Source organism: Panthera onca, chromosome C1, assembly GCF_046562875.1.
Source record: "Panthera onca isolate mPanOnc1 chromosome C1, mPanOnc1 haplotype 2, whole genome shotgun sequence".
In the NCBI taxonomy this organism is placed as follows: domain Eukaryota; kingdom Metazoa; phylum Chordata; class Mammalia; order Carnivora; family Felidae; genus Panthera; species Panthera onca.
The window spans coordinates 168,564,345-168,585,511 of record NC_138346.1 but is presented as its reverse complement, the minus strand read 5'-3'; the positions used below and the strand labels follow the sequence as shown (position 1 = coordinate 168,585,511).

At 44.9% G+C, this 21,167-nt stretch overlaps 1 protein-coding gene across 1 annotated transcript in view; it reads left to right on the top strand.

The window, feature by feature from the left end:
• The first annotated feature begins 425 nt into the window (after positions 1-425).
• The window catches only part of CACHD1 (cache domain containing 1), a 208,290-nt gene continuing 187,548 nt past the window's right edge, over positions 426-21,167 (top strand). The window contains exon 1 of the mRNA XM_060623464.3: positions 426-1,358. Coding sequence (XP_060479447.1) covers positions 1,113-1,358 — 246 coding nt within the window. The 5' untranslated portion in view covers positions 426-1,112. The remainder of the gene's footprint in view (positions 1,359-21,167) is intronic.

Sequence of the window (21,167 nt, the reverse complement as noted above, 5' to 3'; positions counted from 1 at the left end):
TGGGATTAAAGGATAATAATGTACACAAGTCCCAGAGCACAGTGCTGGGCACACAGTAGCTGGTTAATGAAAGAAACCTGTTGATCCTACGAGTGCTATTGTTATTAATAACACCGAAGAGAAGCAGTGGACGCACAAACGGCGGTCCCCTCCTCCCCCAAACTCTGCCAGGCAGAAAGCCTGCCTCCCAGAACTTAAAGGGACATTGGATGGGTGGAACCTAGAAAGGGTGGGATCCCGGGGTCCGTCGCGTTGGAGGCGGGGAGAGCTGGGGTGGGTCGCTGTCGCCGGCCACGAGAAGGTCCTAGTGACCCCAATCCCGGCAGGGTTAGAACCCGAAAAGAGAGCCTGCTCTCCAGCCCCCAGCGCCTGGGGGGGCCGACTCCGAGGCGGGAGCGAGGGGAAAAGAGGAGGGGCGACTGGGGGAATTTCCCCGCCTCTCTCCCTCCTTCCATAAATCACCGCAGCCGCGGCGGCGGCCGCGCCGGGAAGTGCACGGAGCCGGAGTGCAGCGTGGTGGCACCAGACACCTCCCTTTCCCCCCGCCGCTTTCTTTCTTTCTCTCATTCAGTCCCCCCTCCGTTTTTTTTTTTTTTCTTTCTTTTTTTTTTTTTTAAACCTTCCTCTCTCCCTCCTCGTTAGGGTGGCTGCTGCAGCCTCGCAGCCGGGCGCCGCTCCTCCTCTGCCGGTGCCGCCGCCCGCCCGCCCTCGCCGCCTCCGCCTCGCCGCGACTTGGGAGAAGCGAAAGCTCCGCGGCTCCGACTGTCAGCCCCGCGGCCCGCGCACCCGGTGCGAGCGCCGCCACCCTCCGAGACGCCCGCCGCGCCGCGGGGGCCGCGCCGGCGCCGGGGTCCCTGGGAGCGAACGGGCGGCCGCTTCCTCTCCCGCCCGCCGCCGGAGCCCGGCGATGGTGGCCGCCCGCGCTCCCGCGCTGTAGCCGGGCGCCCCCTAAGTTTGGGAGTCGCCGCCGCCGCCGCGGCGCGCAGAGGCGCCTGAAGAAGGGCAAGAAAGTTTTGCGGGGTGCGCCGAGCGGGCCCTGGGCGCACCTCCCGTTGCTCCCTCCCCGCTTCTCGGCGCCTTGAGCCCGTCGGCGGGGAGTGGGGGGAGGCAGCATGGCCCGCGAGCCGGAGGAGGAGGAGACGGCGGGGGCGGCCGCCCTGGCCCGCCGCTGCCGGGACTCGTCCGGCCCGGCCGGGGCCGGGGCGCGGCGGCCGCCCCTCTGGCTGCTCTGCCTGGGCGCGTGCTGGCTGCTGGGCGCCGTGGCCGACGCCGACTTCTCCATCCTGGACGAAGCGCAAGTGCTGGCGAGCCAGATGCGGAGGCTGGCGGCCGAGGAACTGGGGGTCGTCACCATGCAGGTAAGTGGCCCCTTTTGCGCCCCCCCCCCCCCCGAACTTGCCAGGCATCCTGCCCCTCTCCTATGCGCAGAGCCCGGTCCCGTTCCCCAGTACAGGTCCCACTGGCCAGGCAGACCTCTCTGGCATATACGGAGCCCCTTTTCCTCGAGACAGCTCTGCCCTCTGCACAGACCCCTTCCCTCTCCACACACCAACTCTTCCATGCACACAGGTACTCTCCCTTTCTCCTCCGCAGAGGCTCCTGCCCCTTGCGCGGAACCCTCTTTACCCCCCTTTACCCCTCCCCCCCCCCCCCGCAGCTCCTTTATCTTAGCAAGGAATCTGCGGTTCCCTGGAATCTCCTTTCCTAATTTGCACGTAGTTTCCCCCGCAGTCTTGTTTTCACCCCGCCACCCCTGCAAACTCCCCTTTGCTCTTTGTGTACCCATCCCGGGGCAGACGGCCCCGCCTGGCTCGGACGATTTTCCTCCCCTACCCCACCCCCTTGACCACCTCCCTGTGTCCCCCAGACCGAGGCGCACGGATGGGCGCCGGAAAGGAAGGCACCACCACAGCGTGCCCAGCTGCTCCTGGGCCACCTGGGTCCCGGCGGAGAGGGGCGGGAGGAGTGGACTCTGCGCTCCCTTTCCCCGCCAGGGTGCATTGGGGGAGGGGCTGGCCTTGTAGATTCCCGACTCTGGTCCGGCGTGGGGGACTTTTTTATTGCTTTCCGCTGTTGCTGTTGTCCTTTAGCGCACCGTCCACTGTATTTTTGTTTTGTGTTATGCCTTTTTAGGGGAGAAAAACGGGGAAACCGTGAATAAGGTTCCCATTTCTCTAGATTGTTTACCGTGTTGGTCCTCCTCAGTGGAGGAAGGGGCTTATGGAAGGATTGCCGGCGGCGTATAAGGAATCCCGAAGGTGTTCCTGATAACAGTAGTAAAAATTGCTAAACAGCAACCACCTGGAGATTCTACCCTGCCATTATTTTATCTTCTTGGTCAGAAAGGCCCAGTCAGTTAGGAGAGGTTGAGGTGACATTAAGAGTCTGAAACCTTTGCTATAACATTCTTCCGTAAAATAACCTCATTCCCTTATGCATTCTAGCAATAATGGTGATAAATGTGGTTTTCGAAAGAGCGAAGTTTCCAGGAATGTGATCTTGGAATAGGTTTCTGATTTCTATTCTACTGTGACCACCCTTCCACCTCCCACCGTGGGGAGGTGTTTTGAGTCACTTTGGGATTCAGGTTACCGACGTCTCCCCCACCCCACCCCCTCCCGAAAATCTTCTGCCCTACCACGCCTCCTTCCAACCCCAAGTTTTCACCCTGGATGATAGTTTTCCTACAGCCACTCCCGCAGACCTTTAACACTGTAGTGGAAAGACGCTGGGATTTTGTTGTTTTGGTTTGGTTTTTTAGATGAGATTGAGAAGTGGGTGGTTTGCTTGAAAGGTAATTCTGTATTTATTTGCAGACACCCGGCCATGAAGTGCAATAGAGTCGGATATTTCCTCATTTGCTTAACAATAGACAAGCTTTTAAGATACATCATTTAGTTGTCCTTTCTGTGCAGATCTTTCAGGTTCAGATTCCGTTATACTTTTTCCGCATGCGTTTTCTTATTTCTGATGGTTGTTGACAGAGTTCTTAGAAGTGAAGTGACTTTTAGAGGAAATGGAACTAAAATGTTAGGAAGGAACTAGGATCCCCCCCCCCCCCCCCCCACCAGTGGTGAATGTTTCAATTCAGAGCACAAACTATTGTGTTTTTGCATAGAGACATTTAAGATGTTGCAGTTTTGGGCTGTGTTGGTAAGATTAGTAGGCATTTATCACCTTCACCCCATCACAAGGGCTGGGCTAGAGATCTTAAGTTTCTTCCCCACCCCCTTCCCCATATAAGCTAAGGACTTGGCTTTTTCTAAGATGCTGACAGCAGTTTTACTGTTTCTCACCCGATCCTTGACAAAAGGTGAAATCGGATCCCAACACATTGTCATTCAGGTAGGGATCCAAAGCAAATGTAGTTTTTAAAAGGCTTCCCTGTTGAAAAGGAGACACTTTGGAAAAAAAGCTCTGATCTGTGGGGGGTTTGTGCCCAAATGGCCCTGTATCTCCTCCCAACTGGCCTCTTTCTAGCACCTTTGCAATCTCATTGTGGAAACTGGCCTCCTGGGGACAGGGTTTTGTCTGGCAAAATGTGAAGTGGCTTCTCTCCTTTTTTGAAAGGAGAAGCACATACTGTATTTAAATTCCTCTCCTTGAGCTGTACATTGATCTGCCACTTGCCTCCATCTGGGAAAATTGGGGAAAGAGTCTCTTCTTAATTCTGTTACACTGCCAGCTTTTGGGGGGTGGGGATACTTGTAAAATAAAATCTAAGGCAGGCTAGATTTTTGGCCCTTAGTACAAAGCTTTCGAGCCTCCTATTTTCCTCTGCAAACCTCTGGGATTTGTTCAATGGGTCTGAAATGATGTGGGTTTAGTTATTTAAAGTGCAGATTATATAGTCCTCCCTTATGGAATATTGGATTTTATAGCTGTAGAGTTATCCTGCCATTCAGATGTAGGTAGCCTTGTGGGTGTTAGGGTGAGCATGGTCAGACTTCCATATGCAGATGTGAGGGGGTTGAGGGAAAGGTTCTGTCTCTTTGAGAGGAAAAAAAAAGATTCCCCCTCTGTTAAGGATGGACTCTTCATTTGACCTTGGCATTTTGAGCTCTGTGCAGAGCACTGCTTTCAGGAGAGCACCTTATTGATGAGAAAGTTTGTGTACGTCAGTTTATACGTAAAAAGCCCATTTTCAGACTTCTAAATCCTTTCTGCTGCAGAAATTCTCCAAAGACAATTTGCCTGTTGCAGCATTTCAAATGGCAGCACATGCGGCACACAGAAGGTTGCAAGGGCTAATTTCACAAAAACAAAAACCAGGCCTTCCTGCAGCACTGTCTTTTCCCATGCACAGGTTTTGTTTTCTGTGCTTGGAAATCAAGACGGTGTGAAAAGCTCTCCTAAAGATTTTCTTGCAAAGGTTTTCTCATGGAGGCTGCCTTCTCATAGTTTTTTTTTTTTCTTTTTTGTCCTTTGTTTTTAGTAACAAAATTTAAAAAGAAATCTTTAAATGATTTGCACCAATGAATTTTGCCAGTGCCCTGGGAAAGCTGCCACTGAATATTGCCCCCCTCCCCCATCCCCTCCCCTCCCCCACCTGGCAGCCGACCTCCTACTTCATGCGTAAAAGTCAAAAATCTAATCATGGTCTCCTCAGGGGTCTGGTAGAGTGAAACCTTCAACAACATTGAGAGGTGGGGAGCAGAGAGTAGCTGTGGCCAGAAGACTTGTTTCTGCCTATTGCATTTGTGCAAGAAGTTTATTTTTTGGTTTGTTTTGGTTTTGGTTTTGGTTTGTTTGTTTATTTATTTAATATCAAGCAGCCTTGTGGAGTGGAAAGAACTTTGACATTGAGTGTTTGGAGACCTGGGTTCCAGCCCTGCCACTTACAGGTTGAGTGATCTTTATTTGCAAGTTGGAGGGTGCTGGTTCTTCCTGGAGGTTGGCTCTGTGGACTTGATGAAAATAGTATATGTGAAGGCACTTGTTAATGTGAAGCTATGGCTGGGGAAATGTTGGTAGATATGGTGGTTCTTAAATGGAAAAATAGTAATTGAAAAGCTTACTGTGCACAGAACCCTTTGCTAGGTGTTGAGGGGATTTACAAGGAGGTATTCCAGCATAGCCCCTCAAGTTTATAATCTGGAAGAGGAGGGAAGATTGCACAGGTAAAATGGCTTAAATAACCATGTCTGCCTGTTAGAAGGCATATCTGGGTCTGGCAGCCATTTCACCAAGCACTTATAAGGCCCATTTAACATTATATGACAATACAGGCTCTTTAACAGCAAGGGCCTGGCACATGGCCAGTGTGCCCGCCTTGATGTTAGCTCTAACACAGCTCTGCCGGGCTGGGCATAGTCACTGTGAACTTGGCAGACACACCAGCAGGTTGGTCAGACAGCTGCTGTTTGGGGCCTGGAAGGGGGCTGGGGAGGGTCCTTCCAGTAGAGGCAGAAGAAGTACCAGAAGCCCAAGCGAGAGCTTCAGCTCCAGGTCAGGCAAGAGCAGCAGCCAGGAAAGATGTGACTTGAGGAACTGAAGGGCTCAACTGGGATGAGGTGCTGGCTGCAAATCTAGAGCAAAGTTGTAAATGAGTGGCTGCTGCTGAAAGTGAGAGGGGAGGCCTCCTTTGTATGCACCAGAACAGCCTTGGAAGTTCATTGTTCATTTTGCATACATTCAGCAAGGGTTGGGCAGGGGGGTGCTTCTTTGTGGCCAAGGGCTTTGGTTAGATTTGGCCTGAATACAAGGTGAATAAAGCCTGGTCTGTGGCCTTAAGCTCTGAACTTTTGATGGAAACAGGTACAAAAAGAGGTATAACCCAGGGGGCTGGCAAGCAGCAGTAGAATGCAGTGGGTGGTGTGGTGGTGGAACCCGGAGCAGGGCATTATGGGAGGGTAAGGAGGGCTGCCCAAGCCCATGTGGGGAGGTCTGTCCTGGAAGTTGGTTACTCCTTCCTCCGTGTTTTCAGTGAACTGGGAACACAGAGAGGTCAATCCTGGAAGCAGCAGCAGCCTCAAACCCAAAGTCTGATCAAATCAGTAGTTCATTGAACATTTCTAATCCCCTTTGGTGGCACTGGACAAAATAGTATATCTTCAAGCCCTTGGTAGGGATGTGGCTGTGACTCTTGTACTTCTTCACATGGCCTCAAGTCTTCTCTCCATGGCCATCACTGTGGGGCTTTTGTGGTTATGCACACCAACATCTTGGTGGCTCTGTAGTAAGTGCATGCTGATTTGCAGTTAGGTTTAGGTAAGGTTTGTATTTTCTCCTAAATCAGATGTAGCATACTAGGAATGGCATGTTTTAGGATAATTTGGGTACTGAAGCAATATCGAATGTGTTAGGGGTGATTCCCCCTCCCCCATATTTGCAAAAAAATGTGATTTTATTCTGTACCCTGTATACAATGTAAGTCCTAGTGGGAAAAATTGCTGCCTTGCTCTCTTCTGAAATAAAGTATTTGGAGCAGAAGAAAATTGCCCATCGATGGATAACTCTCAGTTGAACTTGGTAAGAGTGAGCCAAAGAAAAGCATGTTGAATGACTTCTGGTGGACTCTCCCTGTTGTGCTTCATACTCCCTCCACTTCCTCTCCACTAATACCTGTCTTAGTTGGCATTGGCGCCTGTGCTTCTGTTTTTTCTGCCAGTCCTGCTGGAGTCTGGAGGTGTCTGGGGGAGGGGAAGGAGATGGTTTCACACTTTGTAACCTGGTGCTATTTCTGGTTGCTGCTTGAGGAGTTCCTTCCTTGAGCTTAAGTGGATGAGCAGACAGGAACCTGGATGAACTCTGGAAGTTGGGTATTATGTGCAGTGGGATTTACTTTGGAACTCCTTGGACCGGGTGTAAGAATACTGAAATTCAAAATAGGAAGGGACAACAGAGGCAACAATTTTGACACAGCTAAGTTATTAACTGTTAACTTCCCGCATATTGTTAAAATCGCTCTGAACGTTAGGGTCTTTCGGGCTTGACAGTGTTAATGAAGGGGAATAGACTTTAAAAGATAAGTGTCTAGCACAAGGTCCAATGTAGCAGTAGTCAGTAAGCAGAAGTATGGGACGATCTTTTTAGTGCCAGGGCACGGAACCTAGAAGGCAGTGAACAGCTCCTGAAGCCTGAATGAAATAAAAATCAAATCTTTAGAACCTGCAGATTTCAGTGTGGTCAGTCCTTTGTTCCGGGGTTTACTGAAGTGGGGTGCACAGACCTAGGGATATGGTGCAAAACCATCCTTTGGGGTTTAAGGAGAAAATATTAACCCTGTCGATAATAGTCAATGTTTACTTTTCTTTTTAACATTTATTTTGAGAGAGAGAGAGCAAGCAGGGAGAGAGACCGGCAGACACAGAATCCCAAGCAGGCTCTGCACGGTCAGTGAGGAGCCCCACACAGAGCTTGAACTCCTGAACCGCGAGATCATGACCCAAGCCGAAGTCGAACGCTTAACCAAATGAGCCACCCAGATGTCCCATCAATATTGACTTTAAAATTTTTCATTACAAAGATTTGGAGGGGAAAAAAAATAGTATAACAATACTCATGTACCCTTCACTGGTTTACACCAGCTTAAACAGCAGCTCCTGGTCAGGCCACTTTTATCTCTGCCTGTGCCAAAATAACTGGAGAATATTTTGAAGCAAAGTCCAAATATCCCCTAATTTCATCCATAATATTTTAAATTGCATCCTTAATTTCTATATTTTAAAATGTTTTGTAATGTGCATAATGGTATACTAGTATATTGAGCTTATAATCTACAAATAAAGACAACTATTTGGAGGGTATAAACTTATTTTATGGTGACATGCCTGAGTTTTTGACCAAAACCATTGCTGTGTCCCCCTAGCTCTTTATAAATAGCCTGTATCTTTCCCTGGCAACCTCTATAGTCTTCTGGAAGTCCTGTGCAAGCTTCTTTTGGGGTGAGGGGACTCCTCTGGGACCTTCCCCCCCCCCCTTTCTTACACAAGCTGTTTGGCCCCCGTTTTTCCTGTCTGGCTTTCTGCACAAGGCTGTGCGGATCCTTGCTTTCTTTGTAGCCTCTGTATATTGTCTATGCATATGTATCTGACTGATGGATTATGGACCACATCTTCTCCTTACTCCTGTTCTCTCCCCCTTCCAGAGGAGGCCAGAGTGAGAAAGGGACAGGCAAGATAAGCTGTAAGTGGGAGAGAGGGGAAAGTTGAAGAGGAAAAGGTGGACTATATACATATTTGTCTTCTGAAGAGCCTGTCTGTAAATATTCACTGGGTGTCTCGGTGCAGAATTGGAGACTGGGAGAGTGTAGGAGAGGCAAAGAACACCCAGTGCTTTCTGTCTGAAAGCTCCTGTCTTTTCAGGGAGACTAAACCAGTTTGTTTCTTTTTTCTCTCCTCTCCTCTCCTCTTCCTTTTCTCTTCCTTTTCTCTTCCTTTTCTCTTCCTTTTCTCTTCCTTTTCTCTTCCTTTTCTCTTCCTTTTCTCTTCCTTTTCTCTTTTCTCTTCTCTTCTCTTCTTTTCTCTTCTTTTCTCTTCTTTTCTCTTCTCTTTTCTCTTCTCTTTTCTCTCTTTTCTTCTTTTCTCTCTTCTCTTTTCTCTCTTCTCTCTTCTCTTCTCTCTTTTTTCTCTTTTCTCTTCTCTTCTCCCTTCTTTTTTAGTTTACATCCAAATTAGTTAGCATATAGTGCAACAATGATTTCAGGAGTAGATTCCTTAATGCCCCTTACCCATTTAGCCCATCCCCCCCCCCACAACCCCTCCAGGAACCCTCAGTTTGTTCTCCATATTTATGAGTCTCTTCTGTTTTGTCCCCCTCCCTGTTTTTATATTATTTTTGCTTCCCTTCCCTTATGTTCATCTGAGACTAAACTGGTTTCTATGGGTCAAGACAGGATAGAAAGAAACGTTGGAGTATGGGATCTAGATCACACCTGGGGTGGAGAATGGAGAATGGTGTTGGCCCTTGTCAACTGAAGGGTAGTACTCTCCTCCAGTTGTTGCCCGAGTGGCAGTAGTAGTGTGGGTCCAGTGTTGCCACATGACTGCTTTTCAGGAGAGGGTGGATATCTGGTTTTCAGATGAAACTCAAGATTCTTAAAAGTGTGGGCAACTAATTCAGATGTAAGCAAAACAAACACAAAAACTGTGTGGGCCAAACGAAACATGTCTATGGGCTGGATTAGGCCAGAGGCCACTGATTTGCAGTCCTGGATTAAAATTACTCAGTGGGCTCCAGGAGGTAAAAATCAGTGCTTTATATAAAGGTTATAGGGAAACCACTTTCCGAATAAAAGGAAGGAAAACTTTCTGATAGAAAAGTTCTAAATTGGATTGCTTTGGGAGGTGAACTCTGTTATAATTAAGTAGTTATTGAATGTTTGGTGTCAGGTACTGGGTTACATCCGAGCTCTCCATCAGTTAATTTCTGATCCAGTGAGTGAGAAAGGGGTTTCCAGATGCTTGGGGAAAGGATGTCAGGGATGTTAATGTATTTGGGGGTGGAGAGGGATTCTGGAAGGCTTCCCAGAAAAGGTGGAATGAATGAGTTGGTTAGTCAAAGAGTGGAGTTTTCAGAAGGCTCTTTTGTGATGGCACCTTTTGAGGAATGGAAAGCTGGCACTAAGGTTTGGAGTTAGGAAAGCCAGAGGGAAGGAAGGGTGCAGGAAGAGGTCAGAGAAGTAGAGGCCAGGTTGTGGGATCCTTGGATCCTTCACGTCAGTCAAGACTTTTTATATGGCAGATAACACCCAGTTACATCAGCTGAACAAGAAAGGTGCTACTGTCTTAAGCAATTGAACAGTCTGGGCAGTCTTTGGGCAGTGCTAGATTAAGACTCAAACCATGTGGCCAGTAGAGTCTCTCTGTCTGCATGCTTGCTTTTTTTTTTTGTTTTGTTTTGTTTTTAATTTACATCCAAATTAGTTAGCATATAGTGCAACAATGATTTCAGGAGTAGATTCCTTAGTGCCCTTTACCCATTTAGCCCATCCCTCCTCCCACAACCCCTCCAGTAACCCTCAGCTTGTTCTCCATATTTATGAGTCTGTTTTGTCCCCCTTCCTGTTTTTATATTATTTTTGTTTCCCTTCCCTTATGTTCATCTGTTTTGTCTCTTAAAGTCCTCATATGAGTGAAGTCATATGATATTTGTCTTTCTCTGACTGGCTAATTTCACTTAGCATAATACCCTCCAGTTCCATCCACGTAGTTGCAAATGGCAACGTTTCATTCTTTTTGATTGCCGAGTAATACTCCAATGTGTATATATATATACACCATGCATGCTTACTTTCTTAAATAGGTTCTCCCCTTTGTTTCAACATGGTGGGCAGTTGAGTTGGGAACTTGCTGCTTGTGCCTGAGTCTCCTATATTTGGAGTCTCTAGGGGAAAAGAACTAGGAACCTGGAGAAAGCTTGCTATCTAGAAAACTCAGCTGAAGTGACTTCGGATTTAGACACCAGCTGCCGAGGCCTGCTCCATAGCTAGGTTCTGCCTCCCTGAGTCCGGTTCAGGGACAGCCTGCTTTGTGGTCTCCCTGCTTCTGGCTGGAAGGCAGGCTGTCTGGCTTTCCACTGTGGTCTTGTGGTCTGCCCTCAGGGGTTGTACAAATCCAGGCTCAGAAGGCCTGCCCTTGGCATACCTTTTCTCCCTGACCTTTCAACTCCTCAGATCACTAGGCGCCAAGAGGACTGGGAAGGACCAGAGAGAGCATCACCTCTACATCCCTTCTTTTACAGATGAGAAACTGAGGCCCAGTGGGAGAAGTGGCTCTCTGGAGATCAGACCCAGGAGTAGGTGGTAGACTTAAAACTCAAGTGCTGGGGGCGCCTGGGTGGCTCAGTTGGTTAAGCGTCCGACTTCAGCTCAGGTCACGATCCCATGGTTTGTGGGTTCGAGCCCCGCATTGGGCTCTGTGCTGACAGCTCAGAGCCTGGAGCCTGCTTCGGATTCTGTGTCTCCCTCTCTCTCTGCCCCTCCCCTGTTTGTGCGCGCGCGCACACGCTCTCTCTCTCTCTCTCTCTCTCTCTCTCTCTCTCTCTCTCTCAAAAATAAATAAATAAAAACCAAACAAAAAACTCAAGTGCTGGTCTTAGGACTCTTGTTTTTTTGACACTTTGCACAATACTGTCCTGTGGGGGCTCCATTTTTCCAAGAGACTTTGCCTTAAAATATAAAAGAAATTTAAAGATATTTATATTCTTCGGGGAAAAGAAGGTTTGGCTTAGTTTAGTTTTGTTTTGTTTTGTTTTTTTCCTTTATGGATGAGAAGGTAAAGTTGATAGTCTACTTTGACAGCTGACTGGGTTTTTGTTTTTTTTGTTTGTTGTTAAGCTGTTATTAAAATACCTAGAAGTCAGTGAGCCACAGATGAAACCTAAAGATTCTGAGACTTACTATAATATTGTTAGTTTTTTTAAGAGCCAATTTAAATGGTCAGTTATTTATAATTGTGAACTGTACCACCACCAATCTTTTTATTAGAAAGATAAAGCATAAAAAGGAAACCAAACTTTAAGGGAAGAACCCTTCGTTTTTTGTTTATGTAAAGGCTACAGAAGGAAATTCCACCTGTAATTTTCAGGCAGAATTCTATTTTGGACCTCCAGAACTTGTATCTCCCTAGTCATTAGGAGTATGAAGCTCCCTCCCCCACGTCCCCCACTTTGTTCTGAGTTCAAAAGGAGTTTTCCTCTCCAGATTTACAGTCAAATGATTTCTGAGTTAATTTACAGTTAGAAAAATTCCAATCCCTAAATACCAGAGTGGATCCACTGTAAAGCAACGTATGGTCCATATTTCCCTGGAAATAGTGTGTTTTATTGTAATTGTAGAGGAGAAGCCAGTGGGTAAATTGTTATCTGTTGTGTGTGATAACGTCTTGATTCTCTTCCAACCATAACAGTTATTTTAAAGACTCTGTGCAAGCCCAAGACTATAGCACTTCCACCATCCCCCTTGATTCCCCCTTGGATATTTTTTAAGTTTTATTTTTGTGTGGAGTACTAAAAAAGAAAATACTTTGAGGCCCTGGTGGAAGGGCAGTGAAAATCGGCAAGCCAGTGAGAATGAATCTGAATTTTTAATTAGGCTTTGAGTTGTGTCTTCAAAGTGTAGAGACATCATTAGTGATGTAAGTCTTGTTGCGTTAGCAGAGACTGACATTTTACTTCAAACGTGGCGAGTGCAGCTGTCCTGTGCAGATAAAAGTTGCCAAGTGCGGAATAGCAAGGTGGATTGGTAGATAATTAGCTGTCCCACATTACTGCAGTGTGTAAGAAGCCTGCCAGTCATGGGCAGGAAGAAGGAATTATTAGTGGGAGAAAATCCAAGTGTGTCATAAGGCAATTTGGAATCACTTCAGCTGTGGCAGAGCTGATAAGGCATATGTTAAGGAAACAAGACAAACTGAGTCTAGGATGTGGCCAACTTCTTTTCTTTCTCTTCAATTTAAAAGAGGAATGGCTGGAAATGAATGATCCGTAAATACAGTGAAGTACAGGACCTTCAGTCTGTCCTGACTCCATGTATGAAATAGTTAACCAACTTAAAATAGTCTCCGTATTTTCCCGTATCTTGAAAATAAAGTGAGGATTCTATACAGGGGAAAAAAAAAAAATCACAGGGATGCCATAAAGCCTTGACGATAACTGTGCTGTGTCTATCCCTGAAAAGATAATTTGAAGAAGAAATTTTGAAGTCCATCACCTCTCTACTAAAACGGTTATAATATTTATAAGTGATTTGAGGATATATTGCCTTACTGGTTGAATATGTGAGTGTATTTAAATATTCATAAAAGTTTTTCTGTGATCATCACATTCTTCCCTAGGAAATAAGAGCTAGAGAAAGTTTTGTTGGCTTTCTTGTCCGTCTTCGATTATTTGCTAACTCGAGTGAAACTGTATGGGATGTTTTTGTCCATTTGGATTGCTCCCTGCACTCCTGCCAGGATACTGAACTCCTTTTGTCCTAATTTCACCCACTTTTATTGGATTGGCTTTCTCCAAAGCCAAGGCCTCTCTTGGCAGCCCAGAAGTAGGAGGTACTGAGGTGGGGGTATGTGCTGTGTTCTGCTTGGATAGTGTCCCCCCTGAATGAGTTCTACCCCTGGCCACTGTGGGAGACAGACCATTTTTTGCTCTTTGCTTCTTATCCTCTTTTATCACTAGGGGAGTGTCACTGGGTTTTTGCTGCCCTGGGTGGTTTTGAAGAAAGCCTGGAGAATTGAAGTTTTTGGCAATCTTGGCTCTTGGATCCAGAGTTGATTTCATTGACCGCCCCCCCCCCCCCCAGTGAAATGGGGATATTTGCCCCTCTGTAGTCTTGGGGCAGGAGGTAGGGGACATGTGACAGGCGACCAGACTTTGTGCTGATTGTGAACCAGTCAGTCATATTTGTTATGGGTTAAGATCCCTGGAGATCGTGTAAATTTATGACCATCAAGGAAGCCTGGACATTTTTTTTTTTTGCATACATGTATATTGAGGTAATAAATGTGGGCAAGAATTGCAAGCAGTAAAGCTTTGTACAGGTGTGAGTATTAGAGCATGAACTCCCATAAAAAAACACCCAGATCTATTCATCTGTATAGTCCTTGTATGAGTTAGCACTGTCTCTGGCACATGGTGAGGACTCAAAAAATGTCTGGACTACAGAAATTCAGTAGCCAGCTTTAAACACACTTCATAACATTCTCATGTTTAGCTACTATGTTTCATGTGTCAATTTCATTACTTAAGGCTTACAGTGAAATGTCTTGAGCCTTTACTTTCTAAAGGCTCAAAATGTTTGAGATTAGTGAAAGTGTCTAGCGAGTATCAAGCACTTTAGGACTCTAAGTATGGATTGATTCTGATGTGTAATTTCTTCATGTGAGAGAAAGTGGAGAATACATTGAAAATAGGAATATATAGAAAAATATGCGTACTTGTGGATTATGTACTTAGAGCTACTTTACCCTAGAGGCTAGAGTTTATTAATTCGCTTAACAACTTTTTATTGAGCATGTATTATATGCCAGGTACTATGCTTGGATGTCAGTTTGTGATCTTCTGTAAACATGGGTGTACAAATGAGTCCCTGCTTTCAGTTCTTTTGAGTATATACCTAGAAGTGGAATGGCTGGATCATAGGATACTTCTGTTTAATATTTTAAGTTTTATTTATTTATTTTGATAGAGAGTGAGCATGTGTGTGCATGACTAGGGGAAGAGCAGAGAGAGTGAGAATCCCAAGCAGGCTTCCTGCTGTCGGCATGGAAACCGACGCAGGGCTCGATCTCATGAATGGTGAGACCATGACCAGAACTGAAATCAAGAGTCTGATGCCTAACCAAGTGACCCCCCCCGCCCGAGGCGCCCCCTCTGTGTATTTATGGTCCTATTAGTTTCCATAGTAGCTGACGTTTTTATATTCTTACCAGCAATGCACAAGAATTCTAATTTCTCTATATCCTTGCCAAGACTTACTTATTTTTTTGTAAAATAGTCATCCTTATGGGTGTGAAAATATAATCTTTTTGGTGTAGAGTTCTATGAATTTTGATAAACAAACAGCCCTGCAACTATCACCACAGTCCAAACACAGAACACTTTCATCACCCCCTACAACTCTCTGATGCCTCTCCTTTGCAGTCAGTCCTCTCTTCACCCCACCTGGAACCCCTGCAAACCACTGGGGTGTTCTCCATCTCTGTAGATTTGTCTTCTCTAGTATGTCCTATAAATGCACTATGATATGCATTTTGAGTCTTAGTTTTTAAATTCAGCATAATTTGAAATTCATCCATGTTGTGTACATGAATAACTCCTTCCTTTTTATTGTTGAGTAGAATTCCATTTGTGTACCAACACACCACAGTTTATCTGTTTACCAACTGACAAGATTTGGATTTCTTAAGGTCATAAATCCATAAACATTCCTGCTATAGACATTTGTGTACAAGTTCATGTTTGAACATAAGTATTCACATTTCTGAGGTGGGGGGAGGATTACTGTGTCCTGTATTAAACTTTGTAAGAAACTGCCAGTCTGTTTTCCAGAGGGTCCGTGTCATTTCGTTGTCTCCTTAGCAATTCGTGAACATCCTGGTTACTCCAGATCTTCACCAGAACCTGATTGGCTCAGTCATTTTAATGTTAGCCGTGGTTAAAATGTGTGAAGTAATGAATCATGTGGTTTTAATGAACATTTCCCTAATGAATAATGGTGCTGAGCATTTTTCAATATGCCTATTTGCCATTAGTGTGTGTGTATACATATATATGTGCGTGTATACATGTATGTGCATGCACGTGTGCATACACGTGTGTACACGTGTGTACGTGTGTATACATATATGTGTGTACGTGTGTGTATACGTGTGTGTGTAATATATATTTGAAATACCAAAAATTTGACCATTTTTAAATGGGATTGTTTCCTTATTGTTGATTTTAAAAACGGTTTACTGGTTTTATCAATTTGGTAGATTTATAAGTGATTACTGCTGTCTAGTTTTAGAACATTTCTATTACTCACAAAAGTTCCTATGTACCTGTTTGTTATTGACTTTTGAGGTTGTGTTTTATTCAGGCATACTTCTTATTTTCCTCATGAGTGCCAAATTCTGTAAATCTTCTCTTTTAAAAAAAAAATTAATGTTTTTATTATTGAGAGAGCATGAGCAGGGGAGGGGCAGAGAGAGAGGGAGACCCAGCATCTGAAGCAGGCTCCAGGCTCTAAGCTGTCAGCAGAGCCTGATGCGGGGCTTGAACTCCCAATTGTGAGATCATGACCTGAGCCGAAGTCGTCAGACATTTAACTGACTTGAGCCACCCAGGTGCCCCAGTCTTCTCTCTCTTTTTTTTTTTTTTTTAAAGTGACATTGTTCTCACAAGGTATTTGCTTTCATTAAAGAATGATGACCAGGGTTAGAAAGAATAAACCATAATCCAGGATAGATAAAAATCTTTGAAAGAGAATTGTGGATTTTGCAGTTCTTGTTCTCAGCTAGAAACAAAGCCTTACTGAAAAGTTTTGATTAATGTGGCCTATGTAGATTCTTAGATTTAGTCGATTGGTTAGTAACTGTTGATTGCACTCCTGTAGTGTTCCAGCACTGCTTAAGTTATGGGGTACAGTGATGAACAGAACAGAGTCCCTGTCTTTTGAGAGCCTTATGTTCTAGAAGAGGAAGATAGATACTTAAATACGCAATAGTCAGATAAAGGTGACCTTGGACTCTGATTAGTTCTGTGAAGATAAGGTTGGTTAATGTGGGGTTCAAAGGCAGCCTCTTGGAGGAGCTGGTATTTGACCTGTGGCATGGATGTATTGGGGGCTGCCTGGCAGAAGCTGGGGGAAAGAGAAGGCTCAGGGATGGAGGGGAGAACAAACTTGAGAGGCTAACAGAAGGCTTAGAAGGAAGATAGTGTTGGAAGATGACCGAGGGTAGGATCATTGTGGAGACCAGAGAGTTTTCATTTTATTCTGGCTGAAACGGGAAGCCAGAAATGTGTGGAGGATTTTAGGCATGACAGTGACATGGCTGACTTTTGCTTTAGAAATCTCCCTCTGGCTGCTGGGTCTCTGCTTATGTGTAGGTGGTGCAGGTGGGAGAAGTGAGCGTATTTATTCTTCCTGGAAATACATCGTACTGTTTGTTTTTGTGATTTCACTTAAATACGATGAAATTGTAGTAGTTAATGATGTATGTATCAACAAAGGCCCACTGGGTCAACACTATGGTTTAAAAGGAAGTAGGACAGCTGCAAGAGAATATGAAAGCAGATCAGACTTATCATGTAGAAAATATGAGACAACATAGTAATCTCGTTCATATTTACAGATACTCTCTGCCAAATGATTAATCATTAAAGGCCATGAGGCCTTAGCTTACCAGCTGGGTGGTTTTAAAAAACAATTTTTTAAAGATTTTATTTTATTAAAAATTTTTAATCTTGGGGCGCCTGGGTGGCGCAGTCGGTTAAGCGTCCGACTTCAGCCAGGTCACGATCTCGCGGTCCGTGAGTTCGAGCCCCGTGTCAGGCTCTGGGCTGATGGCTCGGAGCCTGGAGCCTATTTCCGATTCTGTGTCTCCCTCTCTCTCTGCCCCTCCCCCGTTCATGCTCTGTCTCTCTCTGTCCCAAAAATAAATAAAAAACGTTGGGAAAAAATTTAAAAAAAAAAAAAAAAAAAAAAAAAGAAAAAAAAATTTTTAATCTTTATTTTTGAGAGAGAGAGTGAGAGAGACCAAGATAGAGTGCAAGTGGGGGAGGGGCACAGGAGAGGGAGACAGAATCCGAAGCAGGCTCCAGGCTCTAGGCTCTGAGCTGTCAGCAAACAGCCTGAGGCGGGGCTCAAACTACCAGACCATGAGATCATGACCTGAGCCGAAGTTGGAGGCTTAACCAACTGAGCCACCCAGGCGCCCCAACATTTTAAGTACTCTCTCCACCCAACATAGGGCTCGAACTCAAAACCCCAAGATCAAGAGTCTCCTGTTCTACTGATTGAGCCAGCCAGGTGCCCCAAGTATGTGACTTTTTTCTCCACAGCCTCCATTTTCTCACTTCATTAGGAGAAAAATACCTGCCTTAAGTCTGGATTGTTGTAAAGGTGGCAATGTACATACGTAATAGACTCAACATCTCTGATTCTGTTAGGATGTTTTCAATTGCAAGTAATGACCCATCCTAACTGAAACTGCCTTTAAAGATAAAGCAAGCTTGTCAGCTTAAATAGCTGGGGGAAAAAAAACAGGTGCCTGGGTGGCTCAGTCAGTTGACCATCAGACCCTTGATTTCAGCTCCCACCACGATCTCATGGTTCATGAGTTTGAGCCTCGTGTCAGGTTCTGCGCTGAAAGTGTGGAACCTGCTGTGGATTCTATAGAGTGAACTTCAGGCACCGTTTGATCAGAACCCTGGCTGCATCTTGCCTACCCCCTTTCTTTCCAGGCTCTGTCATCCTCCTCGTGTTAGCTTATCCTCAGGGTGGTTTCACCTGTGTAGGAAAATGAGTACCTGGATTCCAGGTTCTCAGGCGCACATCCTTCTCTTCAGAAGACCCCTCCCTGCCGGAGACCAGCTCCAGCAACCAGGGGTTCCCGAAGGAAGAACGGCATCGGTGAAAATAAAACAAAACTAAAATAAAAAACTGAAAAATAAAAAAGTAAAACTAAAATAAAAATGGACACAGACAACAGCATTGTGTTGAACTGGCTGATTTGTAGCAAACGTGACATTATATATGCTAGTGAATTCCTTGTAGCATATGTCATCTGTGTTTTTCTAACATTACCTAATTTTGAAAATGTTCCTATGTGTAAACAACCTTTTAAGAAATAACATGGTGATTTTTCCCGTTTCCCACATACACTTTGATTATTGATTAATTTCTTACATTATTCCATTATGCATCTGTGTTTATCTATAATCTACAAAGCATTTGCTTTGCTGTTCTCGTGAAAGGCCCTCCATTTCTCAACACCTCAAGTGGAACAGTTACAGGGACATGACCTCCTAACCACATGAGGCCAGAACAATGTGTTTGCCTCGGTCTGAGGTGCCAGAAAGGGGCTGAAAAAGCCTTAGAAACCCATGCCTCATACATTCTCAGAGACCATGTACCTAGGAACCAATGAACCGACTAGGTTCAGTCATCATCTGGAATGCCTCCGGGGGGCCAGGTGCGCCTAGGGGTTGAAGCCACCTGTGTCCATAAATACACTCCTTAGTTGCCGGAATGAGGCTTTCAAATCCATACGTCTCTCCTTTACGGGCCCTCTTTGCTGGCAAATGCACGAGGCTATCCTTCCTGTAAGTAGAGGAGTCTCCATAGGGGATGGCAAGGGCTAAACGTAAGGCCACACAATTTCTTGCGGAACCTTATTTTCTTCCCAAATGGTTCTTTTCCCAAGGGGCCTGCTGTGGGCAATTCCCCAACAGACCAGACCCCAGGTAGTTTTAAGGCCAAATTACCTAAAAGCGGGAGTCCAAGAAGCTTCACTGTCGGCGGGCCGCCTTTCAGTCACCAATCCGTCCACAGCCCGGGCCTTGCCATCAGGCTGGGATGGCTCGGCTTCCAGCACCTCCCTCCTCGGCTGTGTTGTAGAGTGCCTTGGACTTCCCCTGATGGGACTTTCCTGTGGTTAATAGAATGCAAGAGAATGAGATTCCATTAGTTTGTGCTAATCAGGACCTACCCCTGGAGCTGGTTTTGGTTGATTCCACCTGAATCTCATGACTCCTGCTCAATCTAGTGATTTGGGTAGCAGAGAGATCACACAAATGTCTACTGTATTCACTGTGATCATACCAATGGCAGTAGAATGTGGGAGTGATTTTGATCGTTTTGGCTCACTAGCCAAATGCTGAGAGTCCTAATGCTGGACTCTCCTCTCTCTCTTTAAAGTTCTTCACTGAGCATCTGTGTGAAACATAGAATGTACTTGATTCATGCCAGCGTTATAGCCTGGGACTGCTTAATTGATTTGGTTAGCAAAAGAATCCAAATCCATTAGTTTAGAAGGCAATACTTTATGCATTAGAATACTTTATATATTAGAAAATAATTTTAGTTTTGTGTGAGGTGATGATGGTTGGGAATTATCCATGCTGTTGGGGTTTACATTTTGTAAACCTAGTATTATAGATCCGTATTAACCCATCTTTTATGAACAGAACCCTGTTTCTAAGTACCTGGGGGCAGATAATTTATAACCTGTGTTTTGCACATCTCAGGTTTTTGACCAGTCTCTCTTTGCCCGTCCCTAACTTCTTGTCTGTTGCATGATGATATAAGTCAAAAAGAAAATTGCTACTTTAGCATGTGGTTATTAAACAGCTTGCATTTAGTTTATTCATTTATTTGAAAATATTACCTATTTCAATAAACAAATACAGATTTTATTGGATTTCAATACAGGATTAAAAAAATCTTAAGTTTATTCATTTTGAGAGAGAGAGTGAGAACGAGCAGGGGAGGGGCAGAGAGAGAGAATCCCAAGCAGGCTCAGCAATGACAGTGCTCAAACTCATAAAACACGGGATCATGACCTGCGCCGAAACCGAGAGTCTGATGCTTAACTGACTGAGCCACCCAGGTATCCCTCAATACAAGATTTTTGAGAGATGTATGGCTATAAGGACAACTGCCATCTATTTTGGACAGAGTTACCAAATTCATGGTTTAGGGAATCTCCTTACAACACCATTAAATATCGAGGAGGTAAAGTATCATCAGTATCCTTTTTTAATTTACCTTCCAAGAATTTGTCTTCTGTCTGATCTAATTCAAGAGTTACAGGAGTAATACAGTGAAATTCTTGTTGAGTTTCCTTTGAGCAGTTTCTAAACTATGGAAGTAAAGGTATGTGATGCCATTTCTCCCTCTGACATTGAATGAAGAGAGCAGAAGCCTGCTAATGTAACTGCCAGTGTTCCTCCATCCGTTCTTTGAATGTGCTTTGAATCCCAAGCAGTGTGGTGTTACACCTTCATTTGAAGTATCTTCCATTGATTAGAAATTGATTTTTAAGCATGAGTTCTCTTAGTTATGAGCCTAAGATCAAGATGGTATAGACAGACACTGGACTAATTCTTCATAGTTTTGTCACCCACATTAGAATTCTCTAAATGCCTTTTTCCTCAAAACATTCATATCACTATATAGCACCTTTAAGACTTTGAGGGAGGGTTCTTAGGTGTCTAAACAATATAACCAGGAAAATCAGGGAGATGATTTCATGTCTATATAATTTCTACTACTTGCCAGGCGTCCTCGTAGATGCTGAAAATAGTCAACAAAATGCAATCCTGCTTCCCTGGAGCAGACATTCTCCCGGGTAGATTAAAAAGCAGCCTGGGAACAGCAGGGGGATGAGCGTTAGTTCAGGGAAATTAATGCCAATGCAATGGTCAAGACTTTTCCTTGATGGATGTGGATGGGTCACATGGCCTGCAGGGGATTGTCTAACGGATTAACTCTTTACAGGCTAGTGTCTTACAAGTCACAGTTCTTTCTTACAACATTTTTAGAAGATTCACAAGTGGCCATAAACAATTACTGTGCTTTACTCTTCCTCTGTATTTCCTGTAAACCCTTAACTTGGATTTTTATTTCTTTTTTATCACTGAGCTGCCTGAGACTTAACTCCATTCTCCAGTCTCCTGGGACTGTCCTGTCAGGAAAGGGATGCCTATTTTCTTGCATGCTTTGTGGATGTGCTTCAAAGAAA